We start from the raw sequence: 18329 nt of genomic DNA, 5'->3' as shown, positions 1-18329 counted from the left end.
TAGTCTACTAATAAAATAATAAAAATATGTATCTTTAAATAATAGTGTTAAATCTAAAAATATTAAGAAACAAATCTAGAGGTTAATATTATGTTAGTATATATAGACTACTGTACGAGATTGTATTCTTATAACAGACTTAAGGTATACATGTATTATGTTCTGCTTACTACAACAGCAACCTTTAGAAGGCTATCGCACGTCGTCTTAATAGCGGTGAAAGATTAGTATTCAAAGGACCGACTACGGGGTTTCGCGTCAGTACGAGCGGCGCTTCTGTTCGTCCGTAATTTCCCATGTACACAAAGCCGCAAGAGCTATATATACCTAACCTGTTAACCCCGTTCCTGGCAGCACGCGTCTTAGTTTTTGGTTCTCGGATCGCGACAATGCTGTCTCTATCTCTCATTTCACTCCTTTGCCCCGCCGTACTCGCAGCGAGCTCTGGCTGTGGAACTCGCTTGCCCTCGGGGCTCACACCGGGCAAATCTACTACCAATGTCACTTTGTCTTCGAAATCGGTGATCGGCAAGACGACCGAGCGCCAATACATCTTACACCTGCCATCCAAGTACAAGGCCTCGAATGATGAAGCGTTGCCTCTTGTGATTGCGTTCCATGGCCAACAACAGCCCGCAAGAAGCATGGAGGTCATCAGCGAGCTGTCCAATCCTGACTTCAACCCAAACACCATCGTGGTGTATCCGGAGGGCATGAATGTCCAAGCACCTGGCGTAAGTCACGATCAGAGCGAGGATTGAGGGATCTTACAAGGCACGAAGGCTAACTTTAACGCGTAGGTGCAATGGTTAGGCGACCCGTTGGCCCCAACTTCCTCTGTGATCGATGATCGAATCTTTGTCACCGAACTTCTTGCACACCTGACATCGACCTTATGCATCGATGAGAGGCGCGTATACGCCGCAGGCCTATCTAACGGTGGCGGATTGACTGGACTTCTCATGTGTGATGCGGAACTCAACAAGAAGTTCGCTGCATTCGCAACCGTGGCTGGCGCGTTCTATCCGGATTCAAGCTTGACAGAGCCTTTGTTTGAGAAGGATTGCGTTCCGAGCTTACAAGACAGGGTACTCCCCTACATGAACCTGCACGGACTGAACGATAGTGTGGTTCCCTATGACGGCAGCAGCCCAACGCCACCACCTTTCATCCCAGTACTGAGTTGGGTCAAGAGCTGGGCGAAGCGTGACAATTGTGCGAGCAACCCCTCGACGGAGCAACTGGAAAACGGAAGCGTTGCGGAGAGTCGATGGCGGTGCAACGATGTTGATGATGTCGTTGTTCACAGAGCGATCCAGGGTTTTGGTCACGGCTGGCCGAGTCGTAAGAATCAAGGCGAGCCTTTCGAAACACTAAGGAACGGGCCCACATCATGGGATGCGACGCCATACATGTTGGATTGGTTCGCACGATGGTCTTTGTGATTCTTCACGAGCTACGCTATCATCAATAAACTCGATCGAGCTTGCAACGATGTCTGACCATCTCGCAGTCGGTTTAAGTGATGCTGTACTACGTTGACTCTTCTTCTTCTTCGTCGTGCACTTTGGATTTCTTGAGCTGCGGAAGTTCGATCGCGAACACTAGTATGTTCACGATGATGAACATGGCGATTGCCGAGATGAAGACCAGTCGCAGACTACGGCTGTATGCTTCAATGACTAGAGAAGAGATCAGTATTATCACTATAGGATAGCAGCGACTTGGTATTGGGCTTGAGGGCAGTGAGGAGGCGTGCCCCGCAGTAGGTAAAACTGACCTTGACTTTTGTGCTTAGCATCAAGGTCGATTATGCTGCGTACCGATTTGCGGACGTGTTGTATGATCTGCGGATAGCTATTAGCGCTGATCGATGAGAGCAATGACAGCATGAAGGCAGTCTGTATAGATCCACTACCCAGACGACTACGTTCGGAGCAAAGCACAAGTGAAAGACATGCTGGAGTCGCGCAGTACGGGTGATGAGCTTTCCCTAGTTTTCCGCAACTGCGTCGAAGACATCGTAACACCACTGGCTGGAATCGAAATGGGACATACTTTCGCCTTGTTGTAACCGGTGACAAGTGCTTCGAGATACGAAGTCAAAGCGTTCTGTAGAATGAGGCTACTGAGCGAGACACCCATGACAATACCGAGACTGCGCCACAAGATCAGTGTACTGGTCATAACAGCTTGATCTTCTTGTGTACTTGTTGCAAGTACCGCGAGACTTGTTGCAGGAAAACTCAGCCCTTGGCCGATGCTAGACGGAACCAGGAAGATGGTGGCAAGCCACTTGGGAATACCGTCCCACATCAGGGAAAGACATGTAGCACCCAACAGCATCGAAAGTGAGCCAACTACGATGAGCCACTTCATCCGACCGGTGGCGGTCATGATGAAGCCTGCAGACACGCCGCAAATCGTCAAGGCAACTGAAGGGCCGGCAAGGCGGAACCCGGAGACGGACGCCGTCTCGAGCTCAACCGCTTGGAAGTACAAGGGCGCGTTGAATAGAATAGTGTTCATGCCAACTTGTGCAAAGAAATTGTTGAAGACAAGATTGCCACGGGGCTTGCTAAACAACATGGGCAGAGGCATGACTGCTCGCGCGGCTCTAGACTCGACTTTGACGAGAACGGCGCCTGTCACTAGTGCGATGACCAGTGATGTGATGACGATCCAATGCTTCCATGGATATATGTTGCCTCCCAGATTCAGCCCTAGTATGAGGAAAGCGACGGATACCGTCAGCAAAATGGATCCAGCGATATCGAATCCCTTCAAGCCTTCTTTCAGACCTAGTCCATAGCGTTTGGCTAAATTTGGGCCGAGTGAAGAGGGCGTGGTGAAAATGGCGTTAATGAAAAGCATGACAAGTATGGGTATCTGTATGGCAAAAGTCATCCGCCATCCTAACTTGTCGCATAGAAAGCCGCCAAAAGCTGCCCCACAAGCAGATCCGCCTCCGTAGAAGAGATTGATGTATGCCTGGTAGGTACCTCGTACTTCAATGCTGACTAGGTCATTGGTCATGATGTTACCCATCGATAGAACACCAGCTGCGCCAATGCCGCAAAAGGCTCGGGCGGCGATGAAGCTACCAATCGTCTGCGCAAAAGAGCACCATGCGGTCGTAGCTGCGAGAACGACGAGACCCGCCAGATACAGTGGTCGACGACCCAGAGTATCTGAGAGTCGGCCCATAAGTGGCTGCAGCGAGGTTGATGTGAGTAAGAAGGCTGTTGATAGCCATGAGGCTGAATTCGATGCATGGAAGTACGATGTGATGACTGGATGACTTGATGCCATGAGAGTGGAATCAAACATGGCAATCTATCGTTACATGATCAGTATGCGCAGCCATGTTGGACATGTGCAGGTCGACTCACAAAGTAACCAAGTAGAATACCACCAAACACGAACCTAAACTTCCACTCTCCAATGCCTTCTAATTTCCCATTCTTTTGAAACTTGGTCAGGCTCTCTGTCTCATCCGTGATTGGGGGCACGTCGCCAGGGTCGACAGATTCGGTAAGTGAGCCGGTTCTCGCTTTCTGCGATGTTGGGAACTGATGTGCAGCGCCTTGACCCTGTTGCGCTACTTCTGCGGTGGTGATTGCATCTTCGGTGACGGGGTGGTTTGCCGATGTAGAGCGAAGTAGCGGTGTTCGCTCGGACGCAGATGACGGCATGGTAGCAGGATTGGGATGCCGTAAAACTATGCGCAATAGTTCTGTTATTTTCCAGCGCGAACGAGGCGGCAGAAAGCTGTGTGACGCGAAGATGGAGTTTCCAGGTAGCTGGACCCCTGGAGGCTGATAAGCTTTGGATGCAGGTGGGTACCAGCCGGATTGCGCTAGTGTTTCCGAACTCGCCGTCACTTTTCCGCTGTCAAAGACGGCGTCATCTTGCACAACTCGTAACATCAACTTCTGGAAAAATGAAGACGCCATTGCGAATAGCTATTCTAGAGTGCGATACTCCACCAGCAGCTATCGTCGATGAGTATGGCCGATACGATCGCATCTTCACCACACTGTTGGAGAGGGCAGCACAGGACCTAGGCTTATCGCCAAAGCAAGACTTGGAGTTGAGCGCATTTGACGTGGTCACAGCACAGGAGTATCCCGACTTGCAGAACATAGACGCAGTGTTGATTTCAGGCTCGAGTGAGTGATGGCTTCAATCAACAGTATCGCTATTCTGACTCATGGGAAACAGAGCACAATTCATTTGATAACGATCCATGGATCTTGAAGCTTGTCGACTTTACCAAGAAATTACTAGAGCAAGACCGAATTCGCGTCATCGGTGTTTGCTTCGGCCATCAGATCCTGGGAAGGGCGGCAGGAGCGAAAGTCGGACGCAGCGACGACGGGTGGGAGATATCGGTGATGCCAGTGCAACTTACCGCGAAGGGGAAAGAAATATTCCAACAAGACACCTTGGTATGTCACAAGCCACGATTATCGTAGTGTCTCTACTCACATCTACAGGCCATTCACCAAATGCATAAGGATGTAGTCTTCGAGTATCCAGAGGGTGTGGAAAAGCTCGGTGGATCACCACGTTGTCTGGTACAAGGCATGTACAAGAAGGGCAAGCTCATCTCCGTGCAAGGGCATCCGGAATTCACGGAGCCTATTGTGTCGTATTTGGTCAAAATGAGAGCCGAGCAGGGTATCTTTGAGGACGAGCAGGCCAAAGATGCGCTGGAGAGAGTTGGCAAGCACCATGACGGGGTGGTGATTGCCAAGGCGTTCCTGAGATTTTTGATGGAGGACTGAAGGTGCAGCGGGTGGCACTATTGATTGAGCGGATATGTATTGCAGCCTGTAGGCAGGTACAATACCGAGATCCAGTGGTGTAGGAACCATTTTGCAAAGGCTGGCCGTCGACCCACTATTTCAATATCGACTTGCACTGTCTGGTGGGGTTGCTTGGTGATGACCCCGCAGTCGCCTTTTCGATGTGCAGATGTTTGCTACGTGGGTATTTACAGTAGAATTTACTTTCTCTCCATCAACAACAAGACCGGCTTCGTGGCGCAATGGTAGCGCGTCAGATTCCAGTTCCTCTGGAGATTCCTGAAGGTTAGGTGTTCAAATCACCTCGAGGTCAATTTTTTGGGAGGGAAGGAGCGACCTGGCACCCTCTTTTTTGCCCGACGTTCCTTCCCAGGCCACTTTTCGGCCAAACCGCACAGAGTAGCTCCTCCGCGACCGTGACAGCTCCGGATTGATCCTCTATGCCTGTTTATCACTGTACAGGCTGTTTACATGCCTAATGTTCACTGGATCTTTTTGCTTTGCCGGCCTTATGTCGTCGGCGCTGGTATGAGCCTTCCACATCGAGCCACACTGTCGCGATGGCTCCTGCCCTCTGATCACGAGCACACTCTATCTCCGACACCCAGCTATGGTCCGACATGTTTTGCGTACAGACTCAGCACGAGGGATGTTTCTACGTCATAGTCACTCCGCACGCATGACAGTGCTGATCGCAGTTATTGCCGGCCCGTACATGCAAATTGCGCGACGCAACGTTTAGGTGTCAACTTTTAGTGACACCGAGGCGCAGCCCATCAGATCACCGTGCCAGATTGATTCAGCCTCCATCTACTCGTGTTGCTCGCGGCAGCAGCCCCCATATCAAATGCAGACGATTGCTGCTCGGAAGTGAACAACGGGCGCGTGAAGTAATGAAGATGGCGTCATAATGGCCCGTAACTGGTGGCACATTTGGCCCGCCGCGTGAAACGTCGCAGCGGGCGCTGATCCATGCGCCTTCTGGAAGCGGCGCCGACAGCCAGGGTCCAAGTCTCAACCTTTCGTTCTCCGCCATCACCACAACTCGTCGCCGCTCCCTACGTCGCTCGTTTCCCTCGTATATCCTATTCGACTCGGCCGCGCCGCTACCCGTCTTCCTCCGTATCTCTTGTAATACCCACCGTCGCCATTTGCATGCGCTCTACTCAATAACGCTCGTCGGACCCGATTACTCCCAATGGGAAAGTGTACGCCATCCCCTCCGCGCAGCCCCATGCCCACCACACAGCTCGGACGCTGACACTGCTTGGCACATAGGGAGATACGGTGTTGTCCTAGATGCTGGGTCCTCTGTACGTTCCCAAGTCGTTGCTGTGTAGTATCGCAGGGTTGAAGCTGACCATGTTTAGGGGACGCGCGTCCACATCTACCGATGGCTGAACCACGACGCCGCCCGCAAGAAGGCCGGCGATGCGCAACTGCACAGCCTGCCGGTCATAGAAACAAAGGAGGATTGGACTAAGAAGATACACCCAGGTATGTGGCCCTGGTACAATATACTCAATTCGCAGAACTAACACGCGACGAAACAGGCATCTCAACCTTCGGCGAACACCCCCACGATGTCGGCTCCGAACACCTCGACAAGCTCCTCAGCCATGCGCTCAAATACGTACCCCTCGAAGAAGTCCCGAATACACCTCTCTTCCTGCTCGCAACAGCGGGCATGCGCATACTCCCCGAGCGCCAACGGAAGGAGGTACTGAAGGAAGTCTGCGAGTTCGCGCGAAGCACCACCCAGTTCCAACTACCGGATTGCGACGTACATGTTCAGGTTATACCCGGAGAGACAGAAGGCCTCTATGGCTGGATCGCAGCGAACTATCTGCTTGGCGGGTTCGATCGTCCCAAAGACCACGACCACGGCAAGGGCCACAACACCTATGGATTTCTGGACATGGGAGGCGCGTCGGCTCAGATCGCTTTTGCACCAAATGCGACCGAAGCGGAGAAGCATGCGAACGACCTGACGCTCATGCGCTTGCGTGCGATCGACGGTACGCCGCTCGAACACAAGGTGTTTGTGACGACATGGCTGGGATTTGGCGTCAACCAAGCAAGAGAGCGCTACGTCAAGGCCTTGCTAGATTCCAGCGCAGAGAAGGAGCTTCCAGATCCTTGCCTACCCGCAGATCTCAAGGTGGACGTCACGGAAGATGGCAAATCGATCGACTCGGACGACGACGACGATGATGACGACCAGCCAAAACCGAAGGCCGCTGCGAAGTTGGTAGGAACAGGACAGTTTTCAGAGTGTTTGCATCAGACGTTTCCGCTTTTGGAGAAAGAGAAGGAGTGTACAGATTCGCCATGCCTGATCAACGGACAGCATGTGCCCGCTATCGATTTCAACGTAAACCACTTCGTAGGCGTATCCGAGTACTGGCATACCACGCACGAGATCTTCGAACACGGACACAAGCACAAGGCATATGACCTCAAGACCTATCAGGAGCGAGTGGATGAGTTCTGCAGTCAAGACTGGAAAAGCATAGAAAAGGGCATCAAGAAGAAGAAATGGGGTCACAAAGTAGATGAGGACAAGGCACGAGAGGTGTGTTTCAAGGCGTCCTGGGTCATCAACATGCTGCACGATGGAATCGGCGTCCCCCGAGTTGGCATCGAAGACTTGAACGGCAGCACGAACACCACCAAGGACGTCATTGACAATGCAAAGGCCAAGGGATTTCTCGACCCATTCCAAGCAGTCAACAAGATCAACAAGGTGGAGCTGAGCTGGACACTGGGAAAGATGGTCTTGTACGCTTCCAGCGAGATTCCACCACCCTCCGAAGAAGCCCTCGCAGTAGGCTTTGGCTCGAACGTACCCGGTATACCAGCAGATTTCCAATACCCCGGAGGCATACCAAGACTGTACGAATCCGACAGTGACTGGCATCGGCTTTTCGTCGAGAACCCGCAGCGAATACCTGGTTTCTTCATCATGATATTCATCGTCATCTTCATCTTTTGCCTCATTCTTGGAAAGGAAAAAAGGAATGCGGCCAAGCAGTCCATCATCAAGCTCTTCAAGAGGAAACAGGGCAAAGATCCTCTCCACCGCCGCCGAGGGCGCAGTTTTCCAGCAAAGCTCTTTGGCCTGGGTGGCTCCTCCTCCAATACCCAACAACCTTACGAACGCGTTGACCTAGAAGATGGCGAGGCAGCGAACGAATTTGAACTCGAAGAGACGTATCTGGACTCCTCGGACAATGAGCTTTCAGACTCCTCTGAGGGTTCCAAAGTTGGAAAGACAAGTGGTTGGGCGACGCCGCAGATCAAGACTGAACTTGCTTCAGGTGCACCAAACTACTTTGGCGCCACGAGTGCTGGAGACGTGGTCAGAGAAGGGACGGGCCTGGGGCTCGGGCCCCCGAGTGCCTTTGAGTTGAGCCGGACGTACAGCCGGGAAAGAATAAAGAGCCGCGCAAATAGTCCGAAGAGAGGGAGAGGCATGACGAAACTGGATGAATAACAGCTTTGTAATGAGGACGGCTTTCGATTTTCTGGAGGAGTGTTTCTGTACGTCGCGAGATACCTTAGGTGCAATACGGTTAAAGGAGGAGTCTGGCGTATTGGCGCTGTTCAATCATATAGAAATGGGTCAAGAGTTACGCAGCTGGTATTTTACCCACCATTTTTAGTTCTATATTTTCAAAAGACAAGATATTCGATATTCGTCAACATATTCTTGTTGTATTAGGCAATGCTATGTGCCTCAGAAAAAACGCTTCAAGCACGTGCACATAACGTTACAAAGAATCTGTACACGACACTAAACCATGGACAAGACATTCAAGAAATCCCAAGAAAGATCCAAGACTGATGGTCCCGCGGTAGACGTTCCAGAGCCCGCCGTTCCTGCGCGAACCATTGATCCTAGGCACAGCCCCAAAACCGGCTAGCACTGCGCCCGCGTCTGACACAGCCTCCCATATCGCCTCCACATCTTACCATCGGGAACGAAATGGTCGCACTCAGAATTTGGTCGCCACCGCGAACGAATTCCGGTATTACACCGGCTCGAGGCCACCCGCATGTACCCGTCTTGAGCCGGTATTGGATGTGAGGCTGTGCAGACTACATGTCAGAAGACGATTGTCGCAATCGTGTTGATGACGGATTCACTTGCTCCTAGCTTATGAAAAGGATTCTGCAAGATACTCGGGTCTGGGGCTACTTCTTGAACCGTTGGCCAATTTCGAATGCGTCCCGATGTTTAAATGCGAACGTACAACTAGGATGTACCAAAGGTATGGTCCGAGGATACACTGTCCGCGACTTGGGTGTGAGGTTAGTAATGCTTACATATCAATGGCGATAACAACTGCATAATTTTGGGCATAAATGCATGCGGACTATAGTATGCATCGTAATGGATTTCTAGAAGAGACGTTTTTAACCTCCGTCACAGAGTCTTTTCTCGTACACATATGATGTTACGGCCGTCTTGACTTCTACACACAAAAGCATGTACAGGCCGATCCACAGAGGCTCAGTGGTGGTTGTGTACGAAGGAGAAAGCGCTGTGCATGTATGCCATAATTACGTGTCCCTTAGGACAACGGCACTTCGCCAGAAATCGTGATGAATTTTGCTCACTAAACCTGGAATTAAGAACTCTAACTCTGCGACTTAAATATAACAAACCCTCTTCGGGCTCTGTGATAACATGATCTGAAATGATTACCTAGAACGCCATGGTCGCCGATTAGCACAATAGATGTAGTATACGTGGACTTCATCTTCGGGAATCTAGATGAGAGGATAGATGTTATGGCACAACAGAATGTTGTTACCTTCAACTTACTTCCCTCGGAGTGTGCTTCTATGTTATAGATCTACCTAAGAACTCGGAACTTGTTGAGATAGAATGTTCTTGCGACATGTAATTCTTTTTGGTTAGTATAGAGCTTCACGACGGATATACAAGTACTGCTGTGCCGCTTGCGGATAATAGAAAACAATAGTTGCATTGTGACCTTATGAGCATAGTAGTTGAGTGTAACATGCTTCTGCTGTGATTAGCTGATAGCGTCGGTGTTGATGTTCTATGTCGTAGAGGTATTGACGTCCTCTTTTGAATCGTCTGAATATGCGATGTCTGTTTGCTACATGTACATGTATATCGACGCATATGACCCGCGAGTTAATCGACGGGACATACCCAAGTCATACATCGAACGCGCATGCAGAAATAGCTCTACTTGCGTCGTGAACCCGACGAAGCACATAGGGAGTTTAAAAAGCGGATGGTGCTGTGGGCTACATGATTGGTCCATTCCCTGAACGGCGGCGCTTGCTAGACGCCTGACGACTGTTTGCTCAACGTCTACTGCAGGTGATCAAGGAAGGTTACCCTTACGATGCATCTTGAAATAGCTCCTTGCGGTCGAGTGGAGCATCAGTAATCTGTTGTACTATGGATTCCATGTGTTGATGGTTTTTCTGGAGCTGTGGGTAAGGGCAGGTCGAGGCGTTCTCGTTGGACCGAAGAGCGCCCTTGATGATGCTCGCCAATGTTTTCGCGGAGATGAGGCGTCGATAGCGTGTTCAGGGCCGAAATGTCATATGTACAAGGACATCATACAGCTGCAGGTGCAGTGTGCCCTGGGGTAAGCCGCCAAGGTCGCAGAAGCGGTCACCTGAAGCATGTCAAGATCTTGTGTGCAGCAAGCCTCTGACTACTGTAGCTTCGAGTCAGAAGCTTGGTTTGGGCACAAGCTCTCGCCAGTCTTGCCGGCTCTGGAGTAAAACAACTGTGGGCAGTTGCCACTTAACGAACACTATGGGGCACATGGGCCGAGTCCCTAGTGACAAAGTGTTGAAGACGCGGGACTGTGTCGGACAATGCGCCTGGCGATCCAAGTTGACGATAAGAGCAATCACAGCGCCAATGACGCAAACAAACTTGAACAAGGTCGGGGCGGGAGATGGGCACGGAACAGCCAAGATGCTCCAGAAGCTTGGCTGGTCTGAAATTGACGCATCCCTTTAGCCATACATATCATGGATTTCAGGTACGCGGGCGGTGAGGGCAGAGACGACACGACTGTGAGCCAACAAAGCCGAGGACGAGTGGAGATGGAGCATCCGCCAGCAGCAATAGTCAAGGCCGAGCGCGCGGCAAACCCAACGGACTATGATTAAAGCGTTGAAGGACCGCCACTCGAAAAACGAAGCTGTGATATTGTTGCGCCTTTAGTGACAATGGCACGGCCAAGAGAATAGGAGTAGACAGGCGGATGCGCGATCGCTCGCCAGCAGTTGCATCAAATCGAATCACTTGTAAATATGACGCTCAGACGCTGTACGGTAGGCATGGCTTGCTTGGCCTTGATCTACTGGCCATACGGAAGGCAACCCGTTTGGGACATGTGCAACGTTGATAGTCGTCGTGTCCAGCTCGCTGCTGCGTGAGGAACCACATGGCAAAAAGTTGTTCGAGAGCCAGCAAACCGTGGCGACGCACGTAGATGCAGAGGCGACTTGGCCTGGACAGTTGTGAATCGGTTAATCCTGGGGTGAAACGGAGGCTGCATTCGTTCGAGGGGTTAGGCTAGAGGCCGTCCCGCTTAAGTGCCGCATCCACGCTGGTTGCGAAATAGCGCAGCCCAAGACGGCTTAGTGACGAGGGTTGGCATCGGGGCAGTGCAAGTCTTGGACAATTGAAGGCACAACAAGGATGCAGGCCAGGCGGGAGGAGGCTCTTGTTTGTCTTTATGCCCTCTGCCTGGCGATTCGAGATAGCGGCTCCCATTCTCTTGCACCAAAAGTCCAGTCCGACGCGTCGTCTCGCCACCGCATAGTCTCGACGAGTACCCAGGTACACCAGACACGCCCACTGCCATAGCCACCCCGACGGCGAATGAGCATGCGCAGCGCCGGAACACTGCCACCCTCGACGTGATAGGAATCCCCCTTCAGCTTCTCCGTGTCCCTCTCTTTCGCGCAATCGCCCTCTCCGGAGACGCAGTACAATCAGGTAAGCTACTTCGCTAACCCCCATCGCTCCTGCCGGCCACCATCACGCGCGGTCGCAGCTTGGGCAGTCGTGGCTGAGCACCTGCTTGTACGTGTATACGCAAGGGAAAGGAGCTAAACAGTTTGGCAGTACCAGACACTTTCGCAGGCACTCGCCCACCGGCACCTGCCTCCACTCTCGACTACGCGCAACCGTGGTGACGGCACACGACTGCAGCACCGCCCTCTCGCCTCTGCCGCGACGCTCATAACCTGCATCTTCTTTGTGCATGAGGACTCCTCGATAATTTAATCACCTCACCGGAAGTGCACGCCTGACATTGCTACGCTTACATCCATCGCTCGTCTGCCTGCCTGCCTGTTTGCACAGCCTACCACCCTCAGCCTCGCATCGCAGCCTCGAGGGCTCCTAGGCGCCCACCATGGCGGACAACGACACCAACAACGGTCCTTCAAGACCACGGGCACCGACCATCACCATCGACACATCTGCTACCAACGACCCTACCATGGGCGATTCAGTACCGCTAGGAGACATCCAAGATAATAGCAGGCCAGTAGCATCCTCAAACAACGACGATGTCTCGCCCACGCACTCAAGGCAGCCGTCACAGGAGCTGCGTAACGCGCACTCGTTCGATAGCAGAGAGAGCCGGCCTACGAGCCCGCATAACATCAGCTCGCCGGTGACGGGGTGGAACAGTAACGCCGGCCTGCTCAACGTCCCCGGTGCGCGATCCCGGGGCAACTCGGTCGACTCGGCCACTGAGAACGGCGAATCTAATAGCACTGGAACCTATGTTGCATCCTCACAAGGCGATACTTTGAAGGGTGACCTAGGCCCAACGGAAATCCTAAACGATAAAGATGCTTTGAAGCCGGACCCGGGCACAGAGGCTGACTTTGAGGTCGAGAATAACAAGTTTGCCTTCTCTCCTGGACAACTAGGAAAGCTCTACAACCCCAAAAGTGTAAGTTTCTGCGCCTCGAGCGCATTTGTGCACCCTCTGACATGATCATGCAGTTATCAGCATTCCACGCGCTCGGTGGCCTAGACGGCATAGAAAAAGGTCTTCGAACCGACCGAAAGGCTGGTCTGAGTTTGGATGAGCAACATCTTGATGGCGTCGTTACATTTGATGAGGCTACAACTCCGAGCAGAACAGAGTCTCCCCAGAAGTCTGCGCCAAACGGGGTTGCCCACACGGATAGCGCGCCCGCCGGCGCTAAGGAAAACGCTTTTGCCGACAGGAAGCGTGTATTCAGCGACAACCGACTTCCCGTGCGGAAACCAAAGAACATCTTCCAGCTAGCATGGATGGCCTACAACGACAAGGTTCTGATCTTGTTGACTTGTGCTGCCGTCATTTCCTTAGCTCTTGGATTATACCAGACCTTCGGTGTACAGCACGAGCCCGGTGAGCCTAAAGTTGAATGGATTGAAGGCGTTGCCATCATTGTTGCCATCGTCATTGTCGTGGTTGTAGGCGCTGCAAACGACTGGCAAAAGGAACGACAATTCGTCAAGCTCAACCGCAAGAAGGAAGACAGAACCATCAAGGTAATTCGTTCAGGCGCAACTCGCGAGATCTCCGTCTACGACATTTTCGTTGGAGATGTCGTCAATCTGGAGCCCGGTGACATGATCCCTGTGGATGGTATTCTCATCACAGGTCACGGCATCAAATGCGACGAATCATCGGCTACCGGAGAGTCTGATCTGCTCAAAAAGATGTCTGGGGACGAGGCCTTCAAGGCTATCGAAAGGCATGACAACTTGAAGAAGGTCGACCCATTCATCCTTTCGGGTGCCAAAGTCTCGGAAGGTGTTGGTTCTTTCATGGTCACCGCGACTGGTGTTCACTCCAGCTACGGAAAAACCATGATGTCCCTCCGCGAAGACAGCGAAGTCACCCCACTCCAGAACAAGTTGAACGTTCTCGCAACGTACATCGCCAAACTTGGTGGAGCGGCTGCCCTGTTGCTCTTTGTTGTACTCTTCATTGAGTTCCTCGTCGGCCTCAAGGGAAGCGGTGCTACCCCTGCCGAAAAGGGCCAGAACTTCCTCAACATTCTCATCGTCGCCATTACTGTCATCGTAGTCGCCGTACCGGAGGGTCTGCCTCTAGCCGTTACCCTTGCCCTAGCCTTTGCCACCACCCGCATGTTGAAAGACAACAACCTGGTTCGCCTGCTCCGATCCTGCGAAACCATGGGCAACGCGACAACCATCTGCTCCGACAAAACAGGCACATTGACACAAAACAAGATGACGGTCGTCGCTGGTTCGCTGGGCACTGCTCTTCGATTTGGCGACCACAAACTCAAGGCACCATCAGCTGAACCCATTGATGACGGCAGCAAGGGCAAGGATGTGGTGGAGTCGCCCGTAGAGAATCCGAACGATGTCTCGGCTCCCGAATTTGTTGCGACCCTGAACGCAGATGTCAAAGATGTTCTGTTACAGTCCATCATTCAGAACACGACTGCCTTCGAGGGCGCGGCTGGTGGCCCTGATCCTTTCATTGGCTCCAAGACGGAAACCGCCCTACTTGGATTCGCACGCGACTTTCTTGGCATGGGCAACGTCGCTCAGGAGCGCTCCAACGCCAACATTGTTCAGGTCATACCTTTCGATTCAGCTATCAAGTGCTCTGGAGCTGTTCAAAAGCTTAACGACGGTCGCTACCGAATGTACGTCAAGGGTGCTTCCGAGATTCTGCTTGGCATGTGCGACAAGATAGTCACCGACGCCAACAAAGAACTCGTTGAGACCTCTATGACTAGCGACAACCGCGAGACTCTTGAACAAGTCATCACCACCTACGCCTCTCGGTCTCTTCGAACCATCGGTCTCATCTATCGCGACTTCGAGAGCTGGCCGCCCGCTGAGTCCTCTAAGAACGAGGATGACCCAAGCCAAGCTGTGTTCAAGGACGTTTCCAACAAGATGACTTTCCTGGCCGTTGTTGGTATCCAAGATCCTCTGCGAGAGAGCGTCCGCGAAGCTGTCAAAGACTGTCAGCACGCAGGCGTCTACGTACGCATGGTCACTGGCGACAACGTTCTGACCGCTAAGGCCATCGCCGAAGACTGCGGTATCCTCGTTCCTGGTGGAGTCGTCATGGAAGGTCCTACCTTCCGCAAGCTATCCAAGCGAGACATGGACGCCGTCATTCCCAAGCTGTGTGTCCTCGCTCGTTCGAGTCCGGAGGACAAGCGTAGACTCGTCAAACGCCTTAAAGAGCTCGGTGAAACCGTTGCTGTTACTGGTGACGGAACCAACGACGCGCCGGCTCTCAAGACTGCTGACGTCGGTTTCTCTATGGGTATCGCTGGTACTGAAGTCGCAAAGGAGGCATCCGCCATTATTCTCATGGACGACAATTTCGCTTCCATCGTCAAGGCACTGCTATGGGGACGTGCGGTCAATGACGCGGTCAAGAAATTCTTGCAATTCCAGATCACCGTCAACATCACCGCCGTCCTGCTTACCTTCGTCTCAGCCGTATCTAGCAACGATCAAACCTCTGTACTGACTGCTGTCCAACTGCTCTGGGTCAACCTCATCATGGACACCTTCGCCGCCCTAGCACTCGCAACTGATCCTCCTACGCGCAGCCTTCTCGACCGAAAACCCGACCCGAAGTCTGCTCCTCTGATTACGTTGAGGATGTGGAAGATGATCATTGGTCAAGCAATCTACCAATTGGTTGTGACATTCATCCTCTACTTTGCCGGCGAATCTATCCTTAGTTACGATAGTCCAGAAGAGAAAGAACAACTGCCCGCACTGGTATTCAACACCTTCGTCTGGATGCAGATCTTCAACGCGTTGAACAACCGCCGACTTGACAACCGCTTCAACGTTTTCGAAGGTATCACACACAACTGGTTCTTCATTGTCATCCTGGCAATCATGATTGGTGGTCAGACCATGATCATCTTCGTTGGTGGCGTCGCCTTCAAGGTCACCAGGCTCAACGGTGCTCAGTGGGGTTACTCAATAGTCTTGGGTTTCCTTTCACTACCCGTAGGTGTAATCGTTCGATTAATACCCGACGCACTTATCCGCAAGTGTATCCCGGACTTCTTCAGGCGCAAACAAACTCCCGAACTTGTCGTCTCAGACGATGATTACCATTGGAACCAGGGCTTACTGGAGATCCGCGACGAGCTTGCTTTCCTCCGCAAAGTCCGAGGTGGGCGTCTTAGCGCCATGAAGTTCAAGGTGCAACATCCCAAGGAGATGTTCACAAAGTCCCGCTCTAGCCATTCGCTGCCTGGCACCCCGAACAACGGTCCTCAAGATGATGGTTCTCCTCCAACTCCCAACAGCCGCCGTCGCACCAGGTCCCGCTCCAACTCCGCTTTCGGCCCAGCTACTGTTATGGCTGGTATTGTCGCAGGTAGTGTCGCCGGTTGGTCGCCAATTGACCGCGGTCATGGTGACAACGACTCAATTAAGTTCAGCCGCGATGCGACGAAGCAAGACCTCGAGGCTCAGGATGGTATCGAAGTGCATCCTGACACCAAGTCGACTGATCCTATCCTGGCGCCCGATGCCAGCGAGTACCGTGGTCCTCCCAGCCAGAACATGGATACAACACCTGAATTTGTTGTAGGACCGTTCTCCGGCCATTCCGGCGACCAGGGCAAGTCGACTGGACCCGGCACATGAGGTCTTCTTTCCCTTTGCCCTATAATTCGTACACACCGTGTCCTCTAATTTCCTTTTGTCACCAACTTTATATTGTAATGCATGCTCTACGGTGTTCAGGAGTCTTTCACCCGAGTATGAGCCATACTGTACATACCCCTTGCTCTCTCGATGTTTCTTCCTCCTAGCGCTCCGCGGGCACTGTCTCGCTCAATGTATTACTGAAACGTATCTTTCTTATTCCTTCTGAGTGTCGAGATCAAGCTCTTCGCAACGATTTTGTGTCTTCTTCACTTCTACGAGCGTGGCAGTTCCGGGGTAGCTTTGAACATCAGGCAGCGATACCAATCAATGAAATGGAAAAGTCAGAAAACTTATTGTCCCTCTATAACTGTGATTGAACACTGGAATTGCTACATTGCGAGCACGAACACGAATGCGTGCGTAAGAGGTAGGATGGCGCAATGCAGGTGGAGCTTGCTCGGCACATGTTCGGAAACATGTTGCCCACGACGTCATCTTAGAAATCGTGAGTGCTGACAAAATGACGCTTGATCAGTTCTTGGCTGCTCCCAACATCAACTCTTATATCAGGTAGACATTCTATATCATTTACTGCACTTCGGCATACCTCTTCTTCCCATTGCCCTTTGATCTTGCAGTAAACATGGCCCACCACGTCCTCCTCATCGGCGGTCACGGCAAAGTTGCCCAAATTCTCACACCGCTCCTGCTGGCCAAATCATGGAACGTTACCAGCATGATACGCACTGCCTCCCAGCAACCGACCATTGAGAAGCTGGGACAAGGTCAGCCCGGAAAATTAGATGTACTGGTCCATAGCGTTGCGGATGTGAAGAGCGAGGCCGATGCGAAGCGCATCTTGGAACGGATCAACCCGGATTGGGTTGTCTGGAGCGCTGGTAAGTGCTTTCTAGGGCTGTATTATCATGGCTCTTCAGTGTATGCTCACAACATATAGGAGCTGGCGGCAAGGGCGGCGCCGAGATGACATTTGCAGTCGACCGCGACGCAGCCATAGCGTTCACAAAAGCCAGCATCCACACACCCTCCATCAAGAAATTCCTGACAGTATCTTACCTTTCTTCCCGCCGTGGCCGCGCGCCTTGGTGGAACGATGAAGACTGGAAAGCGGCACAGAAAGTAAACACGGAAATCTTGCCGAACTACTTTAAAGCAAAGGTTGCAGCTGATGAGGTCCTCACGATACTTGCCCAGGACCGAGTAGCTCAGGAAGAGAAAGATGGTGTACCCGCTGATCAGCGATTCTGTGGTATCAGCCTGAGGCCTGGCACGCTGACTGAGGAGCCGGCTGGAAAGGTGAAGATGGGCAAGATTGGGGCTGGTGGCAAGACGAGCCGTGCGACGGTTGCAGAGAGCGTCGTTGGTGTTTTGGAAACGGATGGCGTGAGGGGTTGGGTCGATGTTATCGACGGTGACGAGGAGATTGTAGAAGCGGTGAAGAGCTACGTCAAGGAAGGGCAGGATGCTATCGAAGGCGAAGACCTGTCTGAGATGAGGGAGAGGGTCAACAAGCTCTAAGGAGAGTTGCGGAAGATTGCTTCACGCCGCGATGGTGCTCTTAGATGAACCTGTCATCCGGAAAATGTCTTCCTTTCCATCATGTCCGCAGGTTACAAATGTAGCAACTGAAGTTCATCCAGATTGATCAAAGTGGTTAACATTTACACTTTTTGTTCGCGTATAGAAATTGTCCCGTCTGCTAGAGGGCGAGCAAACATTTACTTCATCTTCGACTGTTGACAGCCCTCTCTCTATCCGCACATGCTGGACAATGAATGCTTTGGACTTATCTTCAGATTGATTCATTG

General features: G+C 52.1%; 6 protein-coding genes and 1 non-coding gene across 7 annotated transcripts; 6 read left to right on the top strand and 1 right to left on the bottom strand.

Moving 5' to 3' along the window:
* Positions 1-389: 389 nt before the first annotated feature.
* J4E85_000758 (uncharacterized protein) lies at positions 390-1445 on the top strand (the record flags this gene model as incomplete). The annotated part of the gene is made up of 2 exons (XM_051465047.1): positions 390-734; positions 801-1445. The coding sequence occupies 2 exons, from the start codon at positions 390-392 to the stop codon at positions 1443-1445; spliced, it is 990 nt and encodes a 329-aa protein (XP_051331568.1).
* Positions 1446-1533: 88 nt separating this feature from the next.
* J4E85_000757 (uncharacterized protein) lies at positions 1534-3695 on the bottom strand (the record flags this gene model as incomplete). The annotated part of the gene is made up of 4 exons (XM_051465046.1): positions 1534-1682; positions 1781-1847; positions 2059-3213; positions 3393-3695. The coding sequence occupies 4 exons, from the start codon at positions 3693-3695 to the stop codon at positions 1534-1536; spliced, it is 1674 nt and encodes a 557-aa protein (XP_051331567.1).
* Positions 3696-3943: 248 nt separating this feature from the next.
* J4E85_000756 (uncharacterized protein) lies at positions 3944-4790 on the top strand (the record flags this gene model as incomplete). The annotated part of the gene is made up of 3 exons (XM_051465045.1): positions 3944-4172; positions 4225-4451; positions 4500-4790. The coding sequence occupies 3 exons, from the start codon at positions 3944-3946 to the stop codon at positions 4788-4790; spliced, it is 747 nt and encodes a 248-aa protein (XP_051331566.1).
* Positions 4791-5039: 249 nt separating this feature from the next.
* On the top strand, positions 5040-5124 carry J4E85_000755. The gene has a single exon. It is a non-coding gene; the product is annotated as a tRNA-Trp (tRNA).
* Positions 5125-6009: 885 nt separating this feature from the next.
* J4E85_000754 (uncharacterized protein) lies at positions 6010-8307 on the top strand (the record flags this gene model as incomplete). The annotated part of the gene is made up of 4 exons (XM_051465044.1): positions 6010-6019; positions 6090-6124; positions 6182-6308; positions 6365-8307. 4 exons carry the CDS (start codon positions 6010-6012, stop codon positions 8305-8307), a joined length of 2115 nt encoding a protein of 704 aa, XP_051331565.1.
* A 3931-nt stretch (positions 8308-12238) lies between these two features.
* J4E85_000753 (uncharacterized protein) lies at positions 12239-16497 on the top strand (the record flags this gene model as incomplete). Its single annotated transcript, XM_051465043.1, has 2 exons — positions 12239-12787; positions 12841-16497. 2 exons carry the CDS (start codon positions 12239-12241, stop codon positions 16495-16497), a joined length of 4206 nt encoding a protein of 1401 aa, XP_051331564.1.
* A 646-nt stretch (positions 16498-17143) lies between these two features.
* J4E85_000752 (uncharacterized protein) lies at positions 17144-18039 on the top strand (the record flags this gene model as incomplete). The annotated part of the gene is made up of 2 exons (XM_051465042.1): positions 17144-17399; positions 17459-18039. The coding sequence occupies 2 exons, from the start codon at positions 17144-17146 to the stop codon at positions 18037-18039; spliced, it is 837 nt and encodes a 278-aa protein (XP_051331563.1).
* Positions 18040-18329: the final 290 nt, after the last annotated feature.

Source organism: Alternaria conjuncta, assembly GCF_024043145.1.
Source record: "Alternaria conjuncta strain BMP 0040 chromosome Unknown scaffold_1, whole genome shotgun sequence".
In the NCBI taxonomy this organism is placed as follows: Eukaryota; Fungi; Ascomycota; class Dothideomycetes; order Pleosporales; family Pleosporaceae; genus Alternaria; species Alternaria conjuncta.
Note: the sequence above shows the minus strand (reverse complement) of the source record. Positions and strands in the feature narration are given on the sequence as shown.